At 37.2% G+C, this 26035-nt stretch overlaps 3 protein-coding genes across 4 annotated transcripts; 2 read left to right on the forward strand and 1 right to left on the reverse strand.

Moving 5' to 3' along the window:
• Positions 1-3306: 3306 nt before the first annotated feature.
• On the forward strand, positions 3307-12867 carry sypa (synaptophysin a). The gene is made up of 6 exons (XM_042729646.1): positions 3307-3540; positions 5100-5165; positions 9256-9380; positions 10488-10686; positions 12211-12402; positions 12549-12867. The coding sequence occupies exons 1-6, from the start codon at positions 3523-3525 to the stop codon at positions 12831-12833; spliced, it is 885 nt and encodes a 294-aa protein (XP_042585580.1). The 5' UTR covers positions 3307-3522; the 3' UTR covers positions 12834-12867.
• A 2580-nt stretch (positions 12868-15447) lies between these two features.
• plp2a (proteolipid protein 2a) lies at positions 15448-19731 on the forward strand. The gene is made up of 5 exons (XM_042730416.1): positions 15448-15477; positions 18504-18662; positions 18842-18940; positions 19150-19309; positions 19570-19731. The coding sequence occupies exons 1-5, from the start codon at positions 15448-15450 to the stop codon at positions 19596-19598; spliced, it is 477 nt and encodes a 158-aa protein (XP_042586350.1). The 3' UTR covers positions 19599-19731.
• A 134-nt stretch (positions 19732-19865) lies between these two features.
• Positions 19866-24584, reverse strand: emilin3a (elastin microfibril interfacer 3a). Of its 2 annotated transcripts, XM_042729647.1 has the most exons (5): positions 24149-24584; positions 23293-23412; positions 22813-23180; positions 22351-22770; positions 19866-22231 (listed from the first exon to the last, which is right to left on the reverse strand). In XM_042729647.1, exons 1-5 carry the CDS (start codon positions 24295-24297, stop codon positions 20274-20276), a joined length of 3015 nt encoding a protein of 1004 aa, XP_042585581.1. In that variant the 5' UTR covers positions 24298-24584; the 3' UTR covers positions 19866-20273. The 2 variants fall into 2 exon arrangements, with proteins under 2 accessions (XP_042585581.1, XP_018929092.2); XM_019073547.2 differs by having other exon boundaries at positions 22351-23180.
• Positions 24585-26035: the final 1451 nt, after the last annotated feature.

Genomic DNA, 26035 nt, shown 5'->3' on the forward strand with positions numbered 1-26035 from the left:
ATATATATATATATATATATATATATATATATATATATATATATATATATATATATATATATACAAGCTGTGCTGATACATTAAATTGTGCACTGATTTGAGACCAGACCAGTTTGCAGGCTGCTGGCTTCAATTATGGTGGTGCATTGTGGGGAGAACACTTTCTTTAGCCCTATTGGCCTTCAAGCGCATCTGTCGCCTTCTTCCAGACATCTGGATCTATGAAGAATGTTAATATGCATCATTACTACTTTATCAAAATGAAGCATTTCTCAGCCTCATTTCCAATAGTGAAGCTAGGGATATTGAAGCACATGAGTTTTGCCATTGAGACACTTTCATAACATACATAGAGAACCTCTAATTATAGTGTTTTTATTAGCAATGAGAAGAACAGCTGCAGGCCTTTGGGCTTCAAAAGGAAGAAGTAGGGAGTGAGGAAAAAATATACTTTATCATGATTCTGCCTTTTGTGCTTACATTTCTATGAGAGAATATTTATTACACCAAAAGCTCTAGATATTATACAATTATACATAATATGACATGTTGTTATATTACAAAATTGCATACTGTATATCAGAATTAAATGTTATTAACTAATAATATTATGAAATATAGCTCAAATATAAAATTAAATATATAAATACATTATGGATATTTTAAAAAATCTATTTCATTCTCACAATAGCAAAGCCTATTCTGCAAGTGCTCTTTTTTCTTTTCAAGATTTTTTAGCTGAGATTTCAGAAATATTTTCATGTTTTAGCATTTCTTTATTAAAGAGGTGTTTATGTTTTTCCATCTCTAAAAATAGTGTATGAGTCATCATTGTCAGGCCAACTCTGTATGGTTACTTCCCACAAGGAGAACATTCTATTCACACCTTCCTTAGTCTGTGAAAGATCTTAATAAATATAGTATGGGTTCATTATGAAATTTTAACAAGATTGAAGTAGAAAATATGAAGTTCGATACAGGCCTCCAACATGCAATCTTCTTTAGCCCAGTGAAATCCTGAGTTAGCAACTGTAGCTCCAGAATATCCACATAGTCCTACATCATTCTCATATAGATCTAGTTATTCATAACTGTGATGTTTTTGATGTTGTTGTTGAAGACTCTCATGAATAGTTGTTATTTCCAAAATGGCATCTTAACGTTCCACCGAACAACTGCAAAATGAAAAGATCCAATTCAATCTCAACACTTAGTGGCCGCCGGTCTGGTGTTCAGTGATCAGTGATAGTCATAGGGTATACAGGTGCATCTCAATAAATTATAATGTCATGGAAAAGTTCATTTATTTCAGTAATTCAACTCAAATTGTGAAACTTGTGTATTAAATAAATTAAATGCACACAGACTGAAGTAGTATAAGTCTTTGGTTCTTTTAATTGTGATGATTTTGGTTCACATTTAACAAAAATCCACCAATTCACTATCTCAACAAATTAGAATATGTGTGACATGCCAATCAGCTAATCAACTCAAAACACCTGCAAAGCCATCCCTAAACCACAGAAAACTCTCTCAGTTTGGTTCACTAGGCTACACAATCATGCGGAAGACTGCTTCAAGCCACATACATTCATTGCCAAAGAAGCTGGCTGTTCACAGAGTGCTGTATCCAAGCATGTTAACAGAGAGTTGATTGGAAGGAAAAAGTGTGGAAGAAAAAGATGCCGCAGCCTTATGAGGATTGTCAAGCAAAATCGATTCAAGAATTTGAGTGAACTTCACAAGGAATGGACTGGGGCTGGGGTCAAGGCATCAAGAGCCTCCACACACAGACGTGTCAAGGAATTTGGCTACAGTTGTTGTATTCCTCTTGTTAAGCCACTCCTGAACCACAGACAACGTTAGAGGCGTCTTACCTGCCTACCTGGGCTAAGGAGAAGAAGAACTGGACTGTTGCCCAGTGGTCCAAAGTCCTCTTTTCAGATGAGAGCAAGTTTTGTATTTCATTTTGGAAACCAAGGTCCTAGAGTCTGGAGGAAGGGTGGAGAAGTCTCATAGCCCAAGTTGCTTTAAGTCCAGTGTTAAGTTTCCACAGTCTGTGATGATTTGGGGTGCAATGTCATCTGCTGGTGTTGGTCCATTGTGTTTTTTGAAAACCAAAGTCACTGCATGGTTTACCAAGAAATTTTGGAGCACTTCATGTTTCCTTCTGCTGACCAGCTTTTTGAAGATGTTGATTTCATTTTCCAGCAGGATTTGGCACCTGCCCACACTGCCAAAAGCACCAAAATTTGCTTTCTTACCACCTCTGTTGGTGTGCTTGACTGGCCAGCAAACTCACCAGACCTGAACCCCACAATCTATGGGGTATTGTCAAGAGGAAAATGAGAAACAAGAGACCAAAAAAATGCAGATGAGCTGAAGGCCACTGTCAAAGAAACCTGGGCTTCCATACCACCTCAGCAGTGCCACAAACTGATCACCTCCATGCCACGCCGAATTGAGGCAGTAATTAAAGCAAAAGGAGCCCCTACCAAGTATTGAGTACATGTACAGTAAATGAACATACTTTCCAGAAGGCCAACAATTCACTAAATGTTTTTGTTTTTATTATTCTATTGGTCTTATGAAGTATTGTAATTTGTTGAGATAGTGAATTGGTGGATTTTTGTTAAATGTGAGCCAAAATCATCACATTTAAAAGAACCAAAGACTTAAACTACCCCAGCCTGTGTGCACTGAATTTATTTAATACAAGAGTTTCACAATTTAAGTTGAATTAATTAAATTAACTTTTCCACGACATTCCCTACTACTAATACCAACACAAACAAATTGTACAACACGTAGCTAAAAGTCAAGGTAACAATTATACATGCAACCCCAGAGAACTAGAGATGTACAAACGTATCTGAATGCATTTTTAGGAAATGTTCTGTTACATATTTTACCGATTTATGCCGTCCTACCGCGACTATTTTTGGCCAGGGTCAAGACGTTGCCGTCGGACCAATATTTGCTGGGAATTTACGGCTTCTCCAGCGCGAGCAGCCTGCCATCAAAACAACAACTCAATAGAAGGGGAAATATCATATTTGATAGCATCACTTAAGATACAGCTAGAAGAAGCACGTAAATTGTGACAGGTTAATTATCTCATTGCTCTACTGGAGTGGTTCTGAAACCTGTCCTGGAGTACCCCAAACCCTACACATTTTGTATGTCTCTCTCATCTATCACACTTGATTCAGCTCATCAGCTCATTAGTGAAGACTGCACGACCTGAAGTGGGTGTGTCAGATATAGGGAGACATGCAAAATGTGCAGTGCTGGGGTACTTCATGGAGAGGTTTGAGAACCACTGCTGTTCCTCGATCAGCGTCGGTCGGTTCATCGCTCTTTGCGCACTAAAAACGCCTTCTCGTTCTCGAAGCGCGTGAGTGACGCAACTGAAGCTGCTGTTCTGTTGATTCTCCCTCCCCCTCCGTGGGCTGTTCCGCTTCCAACACTCGCCTCCCCCCGATTATAGCTGTTTCTCCTATCTACGAGCAGGCGACTAACATGGATATTGTAAATCAGGTAGGGCATTTGGGTTCAAAACGATTTTAGCATATTATTGCTGTGTTTATATGTTTATGTTTTTCAATATTTGTCTTTCAGTCAGGCATTCATTGCATACGATAAAGATGCGCTTAGAAATGATGGTGGAAAATTCTTATAGGGAGAGGTGTCCTGCTGATGCTGTCCGTCTGTTCACTGATACAGTATTTCAAGGAGATTTCTTTCGTGACATTGTATATTTTCGTTTTAAACACATGCTTGGCGTTATGGATTCTGTACTGTATTTTATACAGATCTGATGAAGCGCTCGATTTGCTAGACGTATAACGTTAAACGTATTTGTAGAGGGTTGTGATATATGCAGTTATTATACATTTACTAAATGCACGTTTATTGCTATGATATCAAATTACATTTACGTTTAGTGCAAAAGCGTAACATCAAACCAAAGCGAATGCACGAGGCCCTTTATCACATGCAGATGCGCTCGTAGATACGCTTTTAAAATGGCAGCTGACTTCCATCCCAATGTGTGACTTTCAGCTATAAGCCCAGGCCCTCCTGTCTCATTACTATTATTATTTATTAATTAATATCAGGAAATATAGGCAGGGGTCGAGAAATCAGTATCTACTGAATATGACACACAATCATATTAGTTATTAATGCATATATTTACAGAACAATGTCTGGTGCCCATTTTTAAAAGGGGATGCAAACTGCGTTCGTGTGTAGGCCAATATTATATATTGCAATTAATGATTAAATCGCGTAAAGAGGAGATCTAAATCGATGTACTTGATCGATTGATTTATTTATGTATTAGCAAGGTGTTTAAAGACGGACCATCCCCACGGACAAACAATGGTGTCGTGTAAAACCGCACCTTCATACGTCACTATGTCCGAATAAAATCAATATCACATACCAAGGTCTGATGAGCAAATATTTCCAAATATCAATAATGCCGTCATGCATGAAACAGAAAAACGGTCACATTTAAGCGCCACATTTAATATGTTTGTCCTCAATTAAGGGCCTTTCATTTTTCCAGATTGCTAGAGCCATCGGGTTTTTATTGTTTAGATTTTGGCGTGCAAAATGGTTTCAGAAATCCCTGTCTCTTGCTGTTCAGACGCTCTGGGGCTCGGAGATGCGGTGACGCGCGCGCAGGCGATCTGGCCATGGTTCAAGGTCCTCGAGACTCACCTTCCCTTTCTTTGCTTTCAGCTTCAGAGATATAAAACATTTATGACTAGAAATAATGTTTTTCGTTTCCCCCTGTTACTGCTTTGATATGTTTTTGTTTTGTTCTTTCGACAATGGCTTTACAGTAGCAGATGCTATGCGTAGGTTTCACAATCGCTTCAAAATAAATTGGCTCTTATATGAGCGAAGGGGCCTGTTTGTGCTATGAGTCATCGTGGTGAAGACACATCATCCATAACACTTTCATCTATCTATCTATCTATCTATCTATCTATCTATCTATCTATCTATCTATCTATCTATCTATCTATCTACAGTATCTGTCTGTCTGTCTGTCTAACGTTTTTCAAATGTTGTTTTTTCGACAGTTGGTTGCCGGTGGGCAGTTCAGGGTGCTGAAAGTCCCATTGGGCTTCATCAAAGTCTTACAATGGGTAAGTTCTAATTTATATTTATGTATATAGGCTATATTAGATTGTGTGTTAATCATTTCAGTCCATAAATGAATTTCAGACATTAATTTATTTACTTTGAAGAACTGTAAAGCACATATGTGACCCTGGACCACAAAACATGTGAACCCTGTCTTAAGTCGCTGCAATAGCCAAAAATACATTGCACTGGTCAAAATTTTAGCTTGTTCTTTTATGCCAAAAATCATTAGGATATTAAGTAAAGATCATGTTCAATTAAAATATTTTGTAAATTTCCTACTGTAAATATATTAAAACTTAATTTTTGATTAGTAATATGCGTGCTAAGAACTTCATTTGGACAATTTAAAGGCAATTTTCTGAATATTTAAATGTTTTTGCACCCTCAGATTCCAAATTTTCAAATAGTTATATCTCAGCCAAATATTGTCCTAACAAACCATACATCAATGGAAAGCTTATTTATTCAGCTTTCAGATTATGTATAAATCTCAATTTCGAAAAATTGACCCTTATGATTGGTTTTGTGGTCCAGGGTCACATATGCCCATCATGTATTATAGCTGAGAAGCGACATATCCTACATACAAACACGGTGAAATGATACTGCCACTTTTCATATAATAGCTGCCTCATTATATCTAAGACATTATGTAAAAATTCAACTTGTTAATCAAACATGCCTACATATGGAAGCATTCAACACCAGTAGACTTAACACTTCCTGCACAATACGCAGTCTTTTGCAGCTCAAATGATTTTCATTTTTGGTTTCTATATGGTCAGTAATTTCCTCAGCTTGGCCAAAGACTATAGAATACCCTTAAAGGGACTTTGACTTGGCTTAGGAGCTGGATTCTTAAAAGCTGTAACTGGCTACCATTTAACATAAGCTTACTGCTTTACACATACAGTACACATCCCAGAGGCGATTCAGTTTAATATAACTGAAACATAAAAACATAGATTTGTGTGTGTTTGAAATCTAAATGACTTGTAAATAAACTGGCAGCAGTAATGCATAACATTTAAGTAGGCCTACAACATTATGCTAGTTACATAATAGTTCATTTTAAATCATACAAATACAGTACACATAATGACTTATTTTAATACATTTTATTGAATTATTTTTTAGTAGAAAAATGAAGGAGGTTTTACCACAATTATCTATGCTGTTCCTGTATTCTGTTATTTGACATTTGAACATTTTATATTATATTAGTTTATTAAAAGTGCAGCATAATATTTTAGCTGTTGCTACTGCATTCATTCAGGCAAGGCCAGTACATGGCCAATATAATTAACGTATATAGCCTACAAACAAATACAGTTGGAAAGATGCTTTGTTTCTGAATGACCACAGCAGATATATCTGGTATCATTTTAATAAACTGTTAAATCTGCGCCAGGATAAACGCAGCGTTACCTATCATGCACGTGGGAGAACACGCACAATTGCAGAGTATTAGTGCCCTCTATTGGTCACACAGTGCTTCTTCACTTTGTACAAAGTGAAAATGGCATCAAATAACAGACTTTGTAGTAAAATGTTGAACAAGACCACATTTGTATATCCTGTCTGCACTCTCTTTTGCACTAGAACAAGCATAATTCTAATAATTCAAGATAATTTATCTCTTTATTTAAGAAATACAGAACTGTTTGGACATATTAAAATTCTCCAAATCAGCATTTGTGTATAATAACGTATTTAATAAGCTCACTTTTGATGCATTTGCTCAGTTTAATTGATTCACTGAACCACGAAACTCAGTTTGATTCATTTGGGTTGGTTTCTTTTCTGGCCTTGGTAATGTGAGCTGATCTGATTTTGTTTGATTTGTTTGGTCTGTCTTGTGTAGTGTAGCCTCCCTGACTAATTATTTAATTGTCTCTCTTGGACCTTGTCTGGTCTGGTGGGTACTAGACTATGTGATTTGTTTTTTCTAACATGAGTTGTTAAGGCTTTTTGCTTTGTTTGTACAATAATTGCATTCGTATGTATTTTTATGGTTAAGTTACTCAGTTGGTTATCAGTCTTTGTTAAGATGTTTTTGTTCTCTTGCCCTCATTTGACTTGTTTGGTCTGCCTTTGTTTAGCATGGTTTACTGTGGCTTGATGTTTGCCTATTGTTTTATTCTCCTGTGATCTTTCCTGGGTTCAAAACAGAGCCCAGCTCAGCTATATGACAGATGGCAGAGTATCTCAGAGAAATTTAATAGCTTCATTCTCCATTCAGTCCCTCCACTAGGCAAAGTCCATAAGTAATCTCTATGACTCTAAATCCTGAAAGGAAAATTAATGTGCTTATGCCCATGTCAGGATGCTGGTGTCACGTGGTGAAAGATGCTTTCATTTGGTTTATTTAGTCTGTATTTTAATTGCATTCATACACACCTCCTACAGTAAACTATTTTTATGTGTTAAATATGACATTATCACATTTGCACCAGTCTTCACAAATTTCATCTCTGATGTGTGAATGTGAGTCTTCAGATGAAAATGTATAGAAAGCATTCTGTTTCTCTTTTCAGTCCCAAACCTTGACCTTAGTAGTCAAAACAACCTTCTAATCACTAAAATATGTGAAACACTTGTTAAAGGGGTCATATGACGTTGCTAAAAAGAACATTATTTTGTATATTTGGTGTAATGCAATGTGTTTATGCGGTTTAAGGTTAAAAAACACATTATTTTCCATATAATGTACATTATTGTTTCTCCTCTATGCCCCACCTTTCTGAAACGCGTCGATTTTTTACAAAGCTCATTGTTCTGAAAAGCGAGGTGTGAAAATAAATAAATAAATAAATAAAAAAGATAGAAAAAAAAGAAAGAAAAGTGAGGTGTGCTCTGATTGGCCAGCTATCCAGTGCGTTGTGATTGGCCGAATGCCTCAAGCATGTGACGGAAATGTTACGCCCCTTAACAAACTTAATAAACCAATATTCCGAGTTATTCAGTTAGGAGTAACTGAATAACTCGGGATATTGGTTTATTTCGCGTCAGAGGGAGTGTAAGGCACGTTTATAAACCTAATAACTTAAGTAATTTGTGGATTAGTGCGTACTGGAGACGTGAACCATTTCAAACGATTCAGTTCAATTTGGTGAACTGGTTCGACCGGTTCAATAAGAAGATGCGGTTAAATAGAACGATTCGTTCGTGATCCGGACATCACTAGGTCACGAGACAAAACCCATTACAAACGAGGCATTTGTTGCATCTAGTGGGGACATAATTACTGATTATAATGACTTATAGTGTCTTTTTCCGAGTTGCGTCGCGTATCACGCTGCGTAAACATAAAACCATGTCCTACTCTACACTGCTCAAAACTCGCGTCTGAATCATCATTGGAAAATTATTTAAATATAAAAACGTAACAATACTTACAGGCTGTGAGTCAGAAGCGCCAGACTGTCCTTGCAAAGTTGGAACTGTCCCACTTTATAGAAACAGCCTTTGTGCCACAGACACATTGCAGGCTGCTGGTTCAGGAAACAGTCGTCATCCTCCATAAAATGCACTGCACTCATCTGAATATTTGGGTTGAACTGTTCTGGAACAGTGTTGAAAAACAACTTATCTACACTGACTTCTAGTTGTGTCCTCTTTTGGAAGACCAAACAAAGTATTTTCTCTTTCACAACGATACACAGCGTCTCCACGACATGGCGACTGCGGCAACAGAGAGAATAAAAGTTACGCCTTCTTTCTTTACGTGAACATTTTGGCGTGTTATGCAAATCTTCCCACATTGTGACGTAGACATGTGGGGGCATGTTAGAATTACCCGTTTTAGGGGGGTGTGGTTGACTCTTAACTTTTATAAAGAATATCTCTTTGGATTTGAGTTTTTAGTCTTTGCAACTTTACAGATCTTCTTTATGCACCAAGAGCCTGTAACACTCCAAAGAGAAAGGAAAAATTGAAATCGCATCATATGACCCCTTTTTAAGGTGCTAGCAATGGCAAGGTCATGGGCTTGTTTCATAAATGCATGAACTGATAAAATGTATTACCTTGAATGCATTTGAATAAAAACATCTGCCAAATGCATAAATATAAACCTTTTTTTTCCAGGTGTTTGCCATCTTTGCATTCTCCACCTGTGGGAGTTACTCTGGCTCCTTCAGGATGAGCGTGGAGTGCAGAAACAGATCAGACAGTAACCTGAAAATAGATGTGGATTTTGAGTACCCTTTCAGGTACCTCTGTCTTTTAATACCTGTGTGACCATATCAAAGTTTTACTTGTTCATCAGTATGCATTTACTTTTTCAGGAACAGCTTTTAATGCAGTACAAAGTTAGTCCCTCTGGTGTTTTATTTGACAGGGTTTTCAAATTATCAAATGATCCCCTGATCATTTGCGTTTTTGCCTTTATTGATGCATTTTACTAGGCATCAATTGATTCATATTATCAATATCCCCTGATATGAGGGTCCCACTTCCTAAAATATAAACACAACTACATCAGTGATGGCACTACACCGGGGCTGGGGGGGCTATAGCCCGTCAGAATTTTTAATAGCCCCGGTTTAGCCCCATTTCTTTATGAAGTAATTCTGACGTCATCAATCTCAATTATTTTCTTAGCACCCCCATATATTGGTCTAGCCCCCATTGCACCGGTAGAGACGCCATGCCTGAACCATGACACAAAAAACAAACAATAAATAACCCATTATGTACCCTTTTATGTTTTGTGGGAAAATTTATAACATTTTTAATTACTGTTATGTAAAATATAATATTTTATAGCATCATGTTATATATTATTCATATTATGAAGACCTTGATTAAATTCTTTAAATGGTAACATTTATTTGTTTAGTTATTTCCCTGTAAAAAAAGAAAAAAAAAACAGTATATGCTGGTTAGGTATGTTTTGAAGCATGGCAGCTGGTTTGAGTTGGTTTAAGATGGTCCTTAGTTGGTCATAACCTGGTTTAAGCTGGTCATGTGCGGGTCCTAAGTAACTATCTATCTATCCTTTTTTAATATACAGTATTTTTCTCTGAACCCCATTTTGAAACCTGTTTTATTAAATTCTAGTGCTTCTGAGCACGTAGTGTTAAGCATTTAAGTAGTGTTGTTTGTAATCCCAAGTACCCTAAATATGTAAAAAAAAAATAATAAAAAAAATCATTTTCTTCATGGTTCATAATCCAAGGTGAACTGTTTCTCCAGCGCATTGAGATTTGGTGTAGTAACTCTAAATTAGGCTAAATTAGGCTAAGTGGTGCTGAGATGCCCAACTTTGAAAGTATTATGGTTCTCTCAGTAACCCTGTTCCCCTGTATCTCCTTCAGGCTTCATCAAGTGTATTTTGATGCCCCTGCCTGCAAGAATGGCCAAACGGAGCGTTTCTTCCTGGTTGGGGATTACTCATCCTCAGCAGAGTTCTTCGTCACCATAGCCGTTTTTGCATTCCTGTATTCCATGGCAGCTCTCAGCATCTATGTCTTTGCCTTTGAGAAATACCGCGAGAACAATAAAAGACCACTTATTGTAAGTTCTCTTCTATAATACTTATAATTCTATAATATAATTCTATAAGCGTTTGTTAAAAGCTTGGTTCACCCAAAACATTTAAAATCTGCTATAATCAACTCACACCACACCACACAATAAATTGAACAAAAAAAATAAAAAAAGAAAAAACCAAACCTTCCCCCCAAATATTTGAAATTTTTTAACTGCTTTGCTGCAATCCATTAGGCAGCACTCTTGTTTTTTAGAAAAGTTTAAAAAAAAAAATTTTTAGTCTGGTCTGTCTCAGTGGTCTATCAGTGGTTGTAAAATGTCAAAACGACTGAGATGGCCAATCAAATCAAAGCAAGCAGGGTTTACTGTTCACAGTTACAGAGTGTGAATTCCAGCACCAAGCGTCAGTTTTAACGTTGAGAGAGAGCGAGGAAAAATAGAAGTAGTGAAAACTGTTTTACGATAGAAATGTTAAAAAACCAACAGTAATATTACATTAATACAACAGTAATCAAACTTGACTTTTTTTCTCAAAAATTGTCGTTTTGAATTGGAAATATGGTATAATTGAAATTATTCATGTGAGTGAGCATATTTGTGAATAGATCAAAATGATTTCTTTTATACTAGAATTAGACCTAGCATTTTCTTCAACATTCTATTCTATTCTAAAAATCTTAAAGAAATGGTTATGGCCTTGATATAGACTACTTTCGGTGCTTTTGTTTTGTTTAGTTCTTTTTTTCTTTTCTCTGGGATCTTATTGGGCCTTACTGGTCACTATGAACTACAGAATTTTTTTTTTTTAGCATTGACTTTGTAATGAGTGAAAAAAAAAGATAGAATTTAGAATTCTGGGTGAATTATTGATGTAGCAGCTCAGTGTCTCATACAACACTAGAATATATGTTAACACTTTAGAATACTTTTCCATCACTAATGAATAACTTCACAGGAACAAATGACTAATGCACTATTAACATTCCAGTATAACTACTATTAACTAACAAGAAACTCTGATTAATGATTTAGCAAGTAATAGCACTCAGTTCAAACTGGTAGTTCACTATTAGCTAATCAATAAGTACTATTTTTTTCACATATCCTGGAGAACTACTAAGAAGTACTGTATACAGGTTCATAATTAATGTGAATTATGCATAATATATGATTAATTCTAAAGTAAAGATCATGCTTACTCATTAGTAATGACTCAAATATGACCAAATCCATTTAAAGGAACTACTAATTACTTGCATCAGTATTCTAAAGTGAAAAGCATGACAACTCCCTAATTTTGGAGGTATGAAAAAATAGTAAATTAGTAAAAAATTACTGATTAGCTAATAGTGAATGACCACATTCGACTAAGCACTATTACTTACTACTTCATTAATCAGAATTTCTTGTTAGATAGTAGCTACTAGAGTGCTAATATTGCGTTACTCATGTGTTCTTGTGTAGTTATTCATTAATGATGGAATAGTATTCTAAAGTGTTACCGACTATATATTAACATATAATTCTATATAAATAATATGATTGCAGGATTTTGGTGTGACGTGTGTATTCACCTTCATGTGGCTGGTGAGCTCGGCAGCATGGGCTAAGGGTTTGTCTGATGTCAAGACAGCTACAGACCCAGAGAAGGTTCTAAAGCTGGTCCCCGCTTGTGAACAGGAAGGCAACCACTGCCGTGAAGTTCACGACCCCGTCATGTCTGGTCTTAATACTTCTGTGGTGAGTCAGTTCTGCTTGGCCATAACAGGAAATTCCCTTACTGATAAAAATACAGTTTTAAGCAGGTCTTCCAATGTCTCTCTTGTGATTAGAGCAAACTTTTAAACTGAATTATAAACCTTATTTTTATTTACTTTTCTCTCCAGGTCTTTGGCTTCCTCAACCTGATCTTGTGGACGGGTAACCTGTGGTTTGTATTCAAGGAGACCGGGATCATTGCACCATTTATGCGCCCACAGCCCGCCCAGGAGAAGCAGCCCGCCCCTGATTCCTATGGGCAGGGAGGTTATGGGCAGCAGGACCCATACGCCGGCTCCCAGGGAGGCTACCAGCCCGATTACAGCCAGCAGGGCTACAATCAAGGTGGAGACTTCGTTCAGGGTGGATATGAGCAGCAGGGGGCACCCACCTCCTTTTCCAACCAGATGTGAGCGAAGAAATATCTGAGGAAGCAGGAGATTGCTGGTGAGTGCAGATGTGATGCTGTGATATTGATGGTTTAGTATTGCCTGATAATTAATCATTCATGCTTTTAGATAGTTTTTGGCATCCCTTTTAGCTCACTTCAAGTTAATCTTTAAACCTTGTCACTTAAAGTGAATCTTTAAAATTAAATCTACTTGTTTACTACTTAATTTCATATTTATTTAGACAAAATACAATGGAATTGATCAGTTATTGACCAGAATTTGAATATCAGCATAATCTCAAATAGTGTGTCTCACCGTCTCTCCACAGAAAGAAGTTGATCGTGTGACTCTAGCAGTGTGGTGCCTGAACCCTACCCACAACCCCACACTTCTCCCTGTTTGTGCGTCTGTGCTTACGTCTGTGAAAGATAAGGGGGGTGGGAGGAAGGGAGGGAGGGAGGGAGGGAGGGGAAAGGGTCTAATCCAAAATCACATATAGATGGGAGGGGAAAGAGCGGAGGAATTTTAATGTGCTGTTTATTATTGTGATGTATACAACTAAAAAAGTTTGATCAAATTTCAAAACACTTGAATACTGTACCAAAATATATGAAAAAGTATATGAATCCTATTGCTATATGAATTTTGAATTGACGATGTCGACAATAGTAATGCTAAACTTGAGAGAATGTATTTGTCTGTGCTGTATAGATATCATTATAAACGAATATATATATAAATATAAATATTTCCTTAAGATATGTATGGGATTATGTATTATTTAACTGTAGTCTAGTGAAATTTAGAGACCCTAAATAAATCTAATAATAATGCGAAAAAATTCACAAAGCCCCAAAGAATTTGTTCCTTGAAAATGTTTACCTCTGGTGGGTTGTGCTTTGGTGCAATTTGTTCCATTTCTATGTTGACCTCTTTTGTTTCGGTATTTTGTTGGTTTTTATTTCTTCATGGGTGGGATGGAGCACTGATGTGACTGAGACTGAGGCGGTGGGGAGCGTCCAGGGCTACCGTGGGCAGAATCATTCATAAACTCATGGAGGGACCACATTATTTCAACCAGCAAAACGGTCAAGGGTATCTTAAAGCATTTCTCATTTCCTGACTGAAAATGTTGACTTTGTTTAGTTCTCTCTCTTTCAAGTCTTTGTCTTATGAAAAGCACATGCGTTCTCAGTGCAGAATTAGCGTGGTTGTTCATGACAATGCATCTGAGTGCTGTGTTGATATAGTGCTGTTTAAGTTAGAGGATGCTAAAAATAGATCTATAAATATATATATGGACTGGGGTTTTGTTTGTGTTGTGTGAGCACCGGATAGAGAGAATCAATCCTGTGTTGAGATGTCAGTAATGTAGATATACGTGCCAGTTTCAATTTCATCAATATTTTCTTGTTTCCCTCTCTCAAAAGCATATGGAGTATCACAGGATTTAAGCCTGCGATATTGAGGTATATTTTCAGATGTACATATAAAAATATATATGCTCATTCTTTAAGTGATATCATGAACTGCTATAGTGTGAAATTTATGATTTGCATCAAAACATCACCGGGATGCCAGTTTAGATTATTTTTCTGCTTGATCAATCATTCGAAATGCAGGTGATCAGAAATATCTGGTGTATATGATAGCTCGACCTCTCGGCTTGAATCAAGGGGGTCATTTAAATTAGCTACGAAATGTATCATTTGAACCATGTTTATGGCAGGTTAACTGATGCAATAAAGTCTTTAAAGTTATTGTTTTGTATAGTATTCAAACAGTATATATTAAAGTCTAGCACTTTCAGATGCAAGGATGCTGAGTAAACATCTTATTAATCTAGTAAATGCACCAGATTAGTTTTTACCCATTGTTTTATTTAGGGCTGATGCAGCAGACGTTGTTATGATGAGATCCTTTATATTATTGCATGATCAGATGCTCATAATGTAAGCTTACCCAGACTTATAACTATCTATTTGATATTTAATTTGCCTGCGACTTTGAGGAAAACCAGGTTTCGCTTTTGGGTAGAAGGCTGTCGGCCTGCTAAATGTATTAGCGTGTCTCTCCCTCCCTCATTCTCTCTCTCTTTCTCTTCCATTCTCTGCTCTGGCCCACTCTTCCCCTCTTCTTAATGAATATGCTACTCAACTTCTCCGTTGTTAGTGGTGTTTGATATGTCTTGTGAAACTCTCGATGCCTTTGGGTTGTGCTGTATTTAATGTGTATGATATATTCTTAGCGTTTATGAAGATATTGATGAAAATGGTTATGACCATGCTGAAAACTCAATCACCAAAATTATCCAGAAATTCTGTTGTATTGTTCTATGGAATTCACAAAGGAAATTCAATAAAAAATAAGTTATCCTGTCGAAAAAAGTTTTTTGTTTTTTGTTAAGTTTTTGTTAAGTTAAGTTTTTTGTTGCTTCTGTGATTCAGTAATTATAATTTTTGTTGATTCAATAATTACAATAAATAGGTTGTTGTCTATTTTATTTTATTTATTTATTTATTTTGCAAAACTGAAAATCTACTGTCATAAATTCAAACGTTAAAGCTTTAATAATCGGCAATCTTGCTCATGATATATTTTCCTTATTCAAAATTGTTGTGGTTTTGCATGAATAATGGCATCCGGCCTCAGGAAGGAACACTTGGTAAGTTTCATTTACTAGTTAGGTTGCCAGGTCTGCGTATCAAAAGCAGCCCAATTCTTAATGAAAACTTATTTTGTGTGTGTGTGTGTGTGTGTGTGTGTGTGTGTGTGTGTGTGCTTACAAAACAAGTTTTCATTAGGAACTGGGCTGCTTTTGATATGCATAAATTTTTCATTTGTTTAATTTGTTGCTTACTTATGTCAAGTACTTAAATATTTAATAAGTACCTTAACCAGTAGGAAAAACTTAAATTAATCACTTATATAGACTGTTGCAAATCAATTTATTTCACCACCAAAATGTTTTCTCTTCACTGCAAAGGTGGGACAGATTCTGCATCTGACATTTCTGTTTATTTACACAGACTGTTTAATGCTACTCATGTACGCATTAACACAAAACTGCATAATGTAAATAACCTATAAATTAAAAACAGGAACTCAGAGGGTGAAACCAAAATATGACTATAATCGATGATTATTGCTCTTGATATTGTAATGATCATTACAGTTTTTCTTAATTGCTAAAATACACTCAGACATCACATTTTCAAAACATTTAACACACAGGCTGAAACTGAAGCTCAATGGCCAAAATGACTCTTGTTTGCAAAATGCTCTAACACACACAAAACATTAAAAACATGCAACATAAGCAAATACTTCCATCAAACACCACAGCTTGTGGTCAAATTAATATATTCTTTCCCTTGCAGTGTTTCAATGCACCAATGGAAATACCTCCTTGCATGCCAATTCCTTCAACAGCCCTCTCTCTTAAGGTGAAATCAGTCTTTCATTTAGTGCATCAAGAAATGTGGTGAGGCTGTATTGAACTGATAGTTTGTATGTGGCATCACTGGAGATGGCAGCACACATGGTGATATTGGCACCCCTCTGATCTGGCACTGCAACAGTGACCCTCTGCCCAATAAATGTTCCTCCCGCCTCTCCACACTTTACAGAGGTTGAAGCTGGCTTCATCCTTCAAGTACATTATTCTCTAAAAATGCAAATTCATAGAGCAAATTATTCCAGTTGTATGGTATAACATTGCATTACAATAACAAATCTGAACAAAGCATATCAAAATTGACATTATGACAAACACTAAATGGGACTGATGAAACATCTGCATTACTGGAGACAAAGTTTGTTCTGCCAACTGTGCAATACAGTAAAGCTGAAATACTGTACACAGTGGTATATTGTAACATTGTGACTTACCTATTGTCATTTTGAAAAAAAGCCTGGCAATAGATGCCGCAGTGATCTGACTCAGAATGGGTTGGACCCTTTGTCCAGCCTCTCTAAAGGACAAGCTATGACTGATGACATGGTCAATAATTGTGAATTATTGAATTTCATTTGAAACTTGAGCTGTATTTTCTCCTTTTACAGTAATGCAGCCCCTCCACCAAGTATACAAACTCCTCTTTCTCTGGCCCTCTGCCTTTCTCTCTTACTTTCCTTCCATGCCTTTGGTCTCTTTGATCCATACTTGCAAATAGCAGGGCAGAGGTGGAAGGGTGGCATATTCATTACACTGAGGTCCAAGGGGCGACTTGAGTTGTGCAGAAATATTCAAACCTCCACCCTGCAGCTACAGAGTGAAATAAGACCTAATCTGCTTGAAAACCACGGACTTGGCAACAATCAACATCGCAGCAGAGATAATGATAACGGGGAATCTTAAATGCGTCATTCACTGTTACTCGTATGGGTGGGAGTTGTATTATGTTGTGCAATATATGTATGTGATTCATTTCGTCTCTACAAACGCACTGTGAAAGCATCCCATCCGAGCAATTTATTTAACAGCTTCTTTTCAGGTATTTATTGCATCAAACATATCACAGGTTACGATTACGTTTTTAAATCATTTATAGCCCACTATAAATACTATAGTAGGTTATATTTCGTTTTATTTATTGGTTAAGTGTATATTTAGTTAGTTTTATGTATAGTATAGTTTTATGCTTAATAAGTTATAAAGTTTTGTGAAGTTTGTTGTAAAGTTGTAAAGTGTGGCATCTTTTGTGGCCGATTTTTTCTCCGTGTTCTTCGTGTTTAAAGATAAAATATATCACCTTTTTGGTTTTAAAATACAGCGCTTCCTGTCTTCGTAACTTCTTATCTCTTTTTGACTGCTCTGTAAAATGCAATTTGATATTGCATTAGTTCATAGAGAGAGAGAGATTTAGGTTCATTATCAAACAGTAACATGTAAAAATTGTAACAACCTCATTTTTATATGGTTAAATGTAATTATTTTGACTGTTTGAGTTTTATTAAAATTAACCACTGGTCTTCCATTAGCATACATTTAGATCATGGTAACCACAGTTAAAATGGTAGCCACACATATAGCACCTCAATACCATGATAAAAAATGTAACTATACTATATGGTTTCCAGGTTTTTGTATGAAAAACACGACCTAAATACATTTACTATAAATGCACAAATGCTATATATACATATAGACAGGTTTTTGCATCTGAACTCTTCATATTATTGATGATATGTTATGAACTTATGCAATGTCAAAGTGCATTTATTCATACATGTTATTTAATATTGTATCTTAATGTATATATTTATTTATTTATTTTTGGAGACACACAGACACACATTGTCTATTATTGTACCTGCTTCTTTATTATTTTTAATCAAGTTACAGAATCAAGATGGTAGACACAAAAGAAGATAAACAGCCACGTTCAGCCACTGAACAAAACACAAAATTCATCTGGTCACCATAGATGATTTTAGCTCTTGAAATTGTAAGTCTGCCCAGAGTTAGAAATGTAGTTAATCAAGATTCATGCTGATTTAAAATTAATAATATACTAATCTGATTGGTTTAGAGTAGTATTAAGCATAATATTTTTATTTGATAGGTTTATTACAAGCTGTAGGTGATTCATCTTGAACAATTGTGTGTGTGTGTCATGGATAAGAGAAATGCATATAAAGTATGTATACAGTAATTTTTTTAAAATTATTTTACTGTTTTTTTAATAGGTTCTGTGCATCATTATGACTATTTGTAAAGCAGTTTCCTTTGCATGCTACTTTTGCGGCTGCATTACAAAGCTGGTCTGGGCCATTCTCATATTCATCGTTTATGCCATTGACCTACCTGCCTACCTGTACCTATCACTGATGTATTTCCAATGGCTGGTAAAAATATTTGTGTACTTGATATTGGATTATCTTTATTTATTTATTTAGACCAACTACTTGCCCATGATATTATAAGTGCAGCTTACTCAATAACTTTTATTCTCAACCTCTTCCTTTACATTTTTTTACTGAAAAATACATTTAAACAAAGTCGTATGTTCTCCTTCATATTGTAGGATTTATTCAGAGCAATCACAGGGTCAGTCCTCCTTCTTGTTACTTCTCTTATCTGTCTTAGCTGGGGATGGGAAAGTTCCGGGGAAGTTGCTGGTTCGGTGAGTAAATTGGCAAAGACTGCGTTTGTGGCTGAAAGGATAATCTTAATAGACAAAGTAATAAAAGTTATCGGTTACTCTGCCCTGAAATGAATATCTAATGGTGTTGCTGTCAAACTCACATTTTACAAAATTAGATCCTAATGTACTTTTCAGTGATTATAAGATGTGTTATGTATAAACAATTGATTTTCTTATTTTCTGTTTAGCATTTTATGACCCTTGTGCTTTCACCATTGTTTCTTTCACACTTTTTTTCTTGCTTGCTCTTTCTTGGTTTGCTGGCAGCAGCAGTGCTTGGATATGATGCCTTTGGCATAATCAAATACATAAAAAATCCGAAACAGCAGGGGGCGACTGCGACTGTTAGTAAGTATCAGCACCAACATTCCTCAATAATCACTATAAAGTTATATGCTGTGTATTTAAGTGTCTTTTCCAAATAGTAGAAAACCCTTAAAGAAAGTAAACATCTTAGAACTTGAATGTTGGTTTCACAAACACCCAGAAGTACAGGTCCAAAAACATTATAATTTCTTCTTTCTTTGCAGTTTTTCTTCAGTTTTGGCTTGGCTTTAATGATACAACAGCTCAACTAATTGTTTTACATGTTCTGGTTTCCTTCCCAGATGTTATGGTCCAAAATGCGGTTCACTGAATACAACAGCAACTCCTAATGTTTTCACATACTGTATGTTTACAGTTGATATTTTTGCATATTTTTGTCATTTCTTGTTAACATCAAAATCTAGATTAAAATGACAAATTTTCAAATGTTATGACATTTGAGTGCGATTATTAGCCTGTTGCATATTTACTGTTGGAGATCAATAATACACAGTAATATACAAACCTCATAAACTAAAAAATTAAGTGAAATTTTAACATTTTATTAAGAACCAGCTTTCACAAAACCATAAAGGTACAAACACAAAAAAGAGTTCAAAAGGTTGTTCCCAAAATTCTAATTTACCTATATGAACAAAACAGTCTCTCTAATTTAAAAAGCCCTACAATAAAAAAAAAAATGGCAAAGACAGACATCCAGTTAATATAAAAAAATATTCACAATAACAAAGTAAGATATTTAATACACTGAACCCTAAAATCGCTAAGTAAAAATGAATAAAAGATTAAAAAAAAGAACCATAGAAGACAAATGATTTAAAAAACATACAAAACAGCAGCACCACAGACTGGGAAGATTGATTTTCAATACTGATCATACCATAGATGTTGGAAAGAAAAGAGTCTCCTGAGAAAGATACTATATAATAGTATCTGTGAGTAAAGACTGTCTGCACAATGCACATTATAAAGTGCACTTGAATTACTAGTCACCTCTGTACTGTGTGGGGAAGGCAAACTGGTCTCCTCTGGGATGGGTCGGTTCTGTTGTGTGTTGTTCTGCCATTTCTTGTGTTGCAGCTAAATTGTCCCCAGCTATCCTAGTAGACCCAGATGGTCCAGTGCAGTTTTGGATGCTATCTCTGAGCTCAGACAGCTGGTGAGAATGGTCAACAAGGGTGCTATTTACATGAGACAGATACCCATCAGAGTGTCTCTCCAGCTCTCCTCGAATTCTTTCTAGGTCGTCAGCCAGGTGTGCCAGGCCTCCACACTGACCCTCCACACGAGCAACACGACCCCCAACTTCAGTCACCTCTTTCTGGACACCCAGAGCAGTGGAACGGCAACCCTGGAGCTCTCCGGCCACTCTGCGCCGCAGATCCTGGAGTTCCCCTTTCAGACGGGTCAACTTTCGCTCCCCAGTACCCAACATAGATGCCTGTCGTCCCACCAGCTGAACCACACCCTTCACCTGCTGCGCAAGCCTTTCTTCTCTTTCTTGCCAGGTGAGGTTGGTTTGACCGACCTCTCTGATCACAGAGCCGAGAGACTCTTGCAAGCCACAGAGAGACCTGTTAACGGAGTTCACGCTAACTTTCAGGAGGGTCACCTCACCCTGAAGACCTGCCTCCTCTTGTTTCTCTGCCAACTGGACAAGAAGGTTATGTAGAGTGGCGTTGAGGTTGTTCAATCTCTCTACTTGTAAATCAAGTTTCCCATTCATTTCCTTGTGGTTGTCCTCACTTCCCTCATCCTCAGTTCCCAAAGGAGCGACATATCCTGTAAGAACAGGCTGTGGAACACAAGATGAAGTGCACATGACCTCTATGGATTTGAGCTGTTTCTGTAAACGGTCCAAATCGTCCTCAACTCTTCTTCTGAGCGATTCTACTTCTGTCTCCAGTGTAGGCACAGCCTGACCCTCTAGTAAAGTTGGTGCTGTGACATTACCTAGCTCCTCCACTGCAGCCAAAAGACGACTTTCAAGAGCCTTAAGCTTCCCCTCCAATTGCACCTCCAGTTTGCTAGGCCCTCTTTTGTTAATGTTTGCTTCCTCTTGATTTAATGCGATGTTCATCTTGGATTCCACATAGCCCAGTCGGCCTTCCAACATGCCCTCTATATGGTCCTTGTGTCCACCAAGTTCAGCACGTAAATGGATTTGGGACTCATTCAAGCCACCCACTGACTGCTCCACATGAATTAACCTTTCAGTTAGACCTGATATGGCAATGCAGCAACCCTCTTCAGGCTCCAGGTTTTGAAGCTGAGCCTGCAGTTTTTGGAGTTCTGCCCGTAATCCTATGGCCCTTTTGTCTAGGACTTGCTCAATTTGCTCTTGGCTATCCAAACGTTCCTCCTTGCACTGAAGGCCCACCTCTGCCATACGACCCTCGCATCGCTCCTCAGCACTCTCCACACGCTTTTCAAAGCCATCTAAGATGACCACCCGAGCTTCACTCATTTTGGACTCCACCATTGTCTCCAGGGCCTTTTGAAAGTGAGTTTGTGTAAGGTTCACTGACCCATTTGACAGTCTTTGAAGGGTGTTGTTGTGACCCACGACTGCTCCTCTCAACTCTTCAATTTCAGATGCCTTTGCCACAAGCTCTGCTCTTAGCTCTGAAACCTTTTCTGCCAAATTGACCAAGTTTGGGAACTGACCCATCACATCTGAACCCTCAATATCTAGTGCACCTCCAGGCAGATCTCCGAAACCCACAGAGGAGTCCCTGGACAGTGAAGGAGCAACGATAGGGCTGGGTCCTGCAGAAATGAGAGCAGTCAACATTCGGTTGGCATCTTCACGGAGGGAAGCACGCAAGCTGTCTTCCAGGCCTGTCACTGTACCACGGAGAGTGTCTAGACCAAGAGAGAGTCGCTGCACATCCTCTTCTATCCTATCCAATCGCTCATCTTCAATACTTCTGTCATCATGATCTGTGAATGCATTATATTTAGTTAGTCTGAACACATTTGCTGCTTTATTTTGTACAAAGAAATGATGACTCTAAAAAACTGTATATAGAGTGTGTAACTGTAAAATATAGCTCATTTACCTTGGTTTGTTTCACTTCCACCAGAGGGCGCCTGTGCATTGGGAACAGGCTCTGTCTCACCATGTTCTGGTGTAGAACTAAAGTGATCTGGCTGTGGATTCTGGTAGTCTGTGATTGGGTCATTCTCTTCTGGGATTAAATCATGGCCAAGATCTTGAGGCTCTGGCATCTGTTCAGGATAATCTACTTCCGGTTCCTGGTGGTCTGGAGAAGGTTCAGCTGAGGTATCTTGGGAAGAGAGACCAGTATTAGGGCCTGAGTATTCATTCATGCCATTAGATGGTGTTTGAGGTTGATTCCAGGGGTTTCCACTGAAGCTGGGATGGGGAAATTGCCCTTTAAATGAAGGCATTGGACCCTTCTGCATAGGCCTGGGACCCTTCTGTGCAGGCATAGGCCCTTTAAAATAAGGCAAAGGACCCTTCTGTGCAGGCATTGGACCCTTCTGCATAGGCCTGGGACCCTTCTGTGCAGGCATGGGCCCTTTAAAAGAAGGCATAGGACCCTTCTGTGCAGGCATGGGCCTTTTAAAAGGAGGCATAGGACCCTTCTGTGCAGGCATGGGCCCTTTAAAAGGAGGCATAGGACCCTTCTGTGCTGGCATAGGTCTTTTAAAAGAAGGCATAGGACCCTTCTGCATTGGCATGGGCCCTTTAAAATGAGGCATAGGACCCTTCTGTGCAGGCAGTGGTCCTTTGAATAGGGGCCTTGCTTTCATTCCATATGCCGCAGTACAACCAACACCTGCATATCCAGGACAGCATTTCCACTCCAGCTCTGTCATAGTCTTATATGCAACTTTATACATGGGTTTGTAGTACATGCGATACCTGTAAGAACAGACAGGGTGTCAAAAAGAGCTAAATCTAACAAATGCGTTTTTTATACAAATATATATTTATATACAAATGTATGACAGTTAAACAGTTATTAATAGCTTACTTTATAGTTGGGCATTTCTGACCCCAAGCACACTTGTTGTACTCTGGCTTCATGAAGGGAGCTGCTCCATCCTGAATAGTGAAGGAGACAGTCTTCTCCACAACATATGCACAGTGGTTCCTGAAGAGATACAATTATATAACTCTCAATAATTGAAGTTGTCAATAGCAAGAAAAACAAAATATTCCCTCTTTCTCAACACTGAAAGAATCAGCTATTTGCTGTGCTGTACTCAATATGCTATGTTACCTAAATAAATGTTACCTAAACCTACCTTTATATTAACATTAGCCAACCAGTAGTTAATACAAACTGACAATCAACAGAATTTCAACATTTATTTGTCTTGGTTAACATTTATTTGTACATATATTTTAACATTGAAACTTACATACACTAACATTGTTTTATAGTTCCACTAACAATTACAGAATATATAATGTAAAAATGTAAAAAAAATTATATAAATTATCATTGTTGTTAGTGATGATACCTAATGCATTTACTAATGTAAAGATCTCATTGTAAACATTTTTATTCTTTATGAATTCACCAAATTTGAGGAGATTTATGATAGCGCTTCAATGTAAACCAAACATATTGCACCCAACAGTAATACCAAACTGGAAAATGTTAACTCAACAAGTATTTAGTGTCTACAGGAAGAGTTGGACAGGTGGTCTTGTGTCATATTTTCTTAACTACGATCTTAAACAGCATCTCACATGATGCTGGAATGGAAGATTCCTTTTTATTGCACTCAGATGTGTCTGAAATCATTTAGTAACATCCAACGGCTATTTCACCACCTGTGCCATCAATTAAGAGAATTAATATTTTGTTCATTGATACTCACTTATGCCTGGCTGTTGGTTTTGCAGAGTTGTATTGTGGATGGTGTCCAGAGTAGAGGCTGTATTGGTTAGGCGCAGGTTGAAATGCTGCCACAGTCAGAAAAGAACTCCAAAAAAGGAGAAAACCGTGCAAATTTATCTCCAATAACATGATGTTTGTATATTACCAATGCTGGGGGAAAATGAAGAAAATACAGAGGGAAATCCCTCTATTCCGCTAGAACAGTAGCTAAAATAATTCTTCACCAAAAAATGAGCATAGACCTAACAACCGACATATGCCTTGTGTTACGTAAATAAAAGTGCGCCACTAGCTAATGTCACATCTGTCCATGTTGGTCTTAGTCAATACTAAAAAAAAAAATCTCAGTGTCTAAAAAGGACACTATTTGCTCCAGTTGTGGTGGTGATGCTGAGATTCCTGCAGACTGTTGGGACTGAGAGTTCTGGTCACCTCATAAAACCACCTCATTTACATAGATCCACCTACTATGCCGCCTAACACAATTTACACAAAGGTGCTATTTTTTAGACCTGGTCCACACAGTACAACAGTGATGCTCAGAGGTTTGTAGAAAAGACTTAAAGATGGATAAATAATTGTCTTAATTGTGGGTACGAATTAAATAATTACAAAACAAATCAGGGTCAATTAATAGTAATTATCATAGACTGATATCAGTTTAAAAGTGAGATCTTACCTTCTGAAATGTACAGGTGTTTGTCTGGTGTCATGATTTCACATTTGATTGCGTTGATAACCTAGTTATGGGAATGTGTCTTTAAAACCCTCGGTCTGATGTAAAGTGTCTGATTATTGGCCATTTTCTGAACACTAAATGATACAGGGCATATGGCTCTGCACATAATCTAAAAAAAGCATATGGACTCACTATAGCTGCAGGCTGCAGTCACATGCTCACACACACAAACTCAGACACAGCCATATGGAACAAATACAGTTTAACTCAGATAAACACTGAAAGCCGGACTGTAAATACTAACGATTACCCGGCAATAGCAAAATAGCTCTAATGAAAAATATACAATGTGAAAGAGAATCTTTCCTGTTGACCATGCTTGCCCATATAGGATTAATTGCAAAGCTGAACAAACGAACAATCATTGAAGTAACCGCTCCTTTCTCTTTATTGCTATGACATCCGTCCACAGTACTTGTATCCATGGTTGTCGCTATGGTAGTGGTCGAGGTCTGTGGTGGTGTTGCAAACTTTGAACTATAGGTCTGGGGATAAAGTGAGAATTCCAAACACTCTTTACTACACATAGACCTTAATTGTGCACAGCCCAAAAGTCACCTATAACACACCACCAGCAAACACACACAGTACCTCAAACCTCCCCTCTAAAAAACCACAAGGGCAAAACACACCATGCCTTTGTTTAGTTGCAGTGGCTAATTAGCCAACAATGTTTACTCTGTTTCCAAGGGCTGTGCTGCTCTAATGTGGAGGGTCAGGAATCTGTATAAACAGGCTCACATTTTCACTTTTCCATATTTGTGAAAGCTCTGCTGATGTAGTCATGCAGGGCTGAAATAAAAAATCTGTAAATCACTGTTGGTATGACTTAAAAACTGAAAATAAAATTGTAAAATTAAGTAAACATGTTTCTTCAATTTTGGACAATTTTGACATCATTCTGTTATTAAAAATAAATAAATAAATAAAAATTACAGATTGATTAAAATTAAGTTTGGAAGTGATATTTACTTAAATTTTTCTTTATGTACATTATTGATTTATTTATATCCATACTCAAAAATGATTTGATGATGATGATAATGATGCTTGGTCAGTTTACTTTCTAGTTCCCAGACTGCTTTCCATGGGACTGGATAGGGAGATTAATTGTTTAAATTAAGTCTT

The sequence above is a fragment of the Cyprinus carpio genome, chromosome B8 (assembly GCF_018340385.1).
Source record: "Cyprinus carpio isolate SPL01 chromosome B8, ASM1834038v1, whole genome shotgun sequence".
NCBI classification, from domain to species: domain Eukaryota; kingdom Metazoa; phylum Chordata; class Actinopteri; order Cypriniformes; family Cyprinidae; genus Cyprinus; species Cyprinus carpio.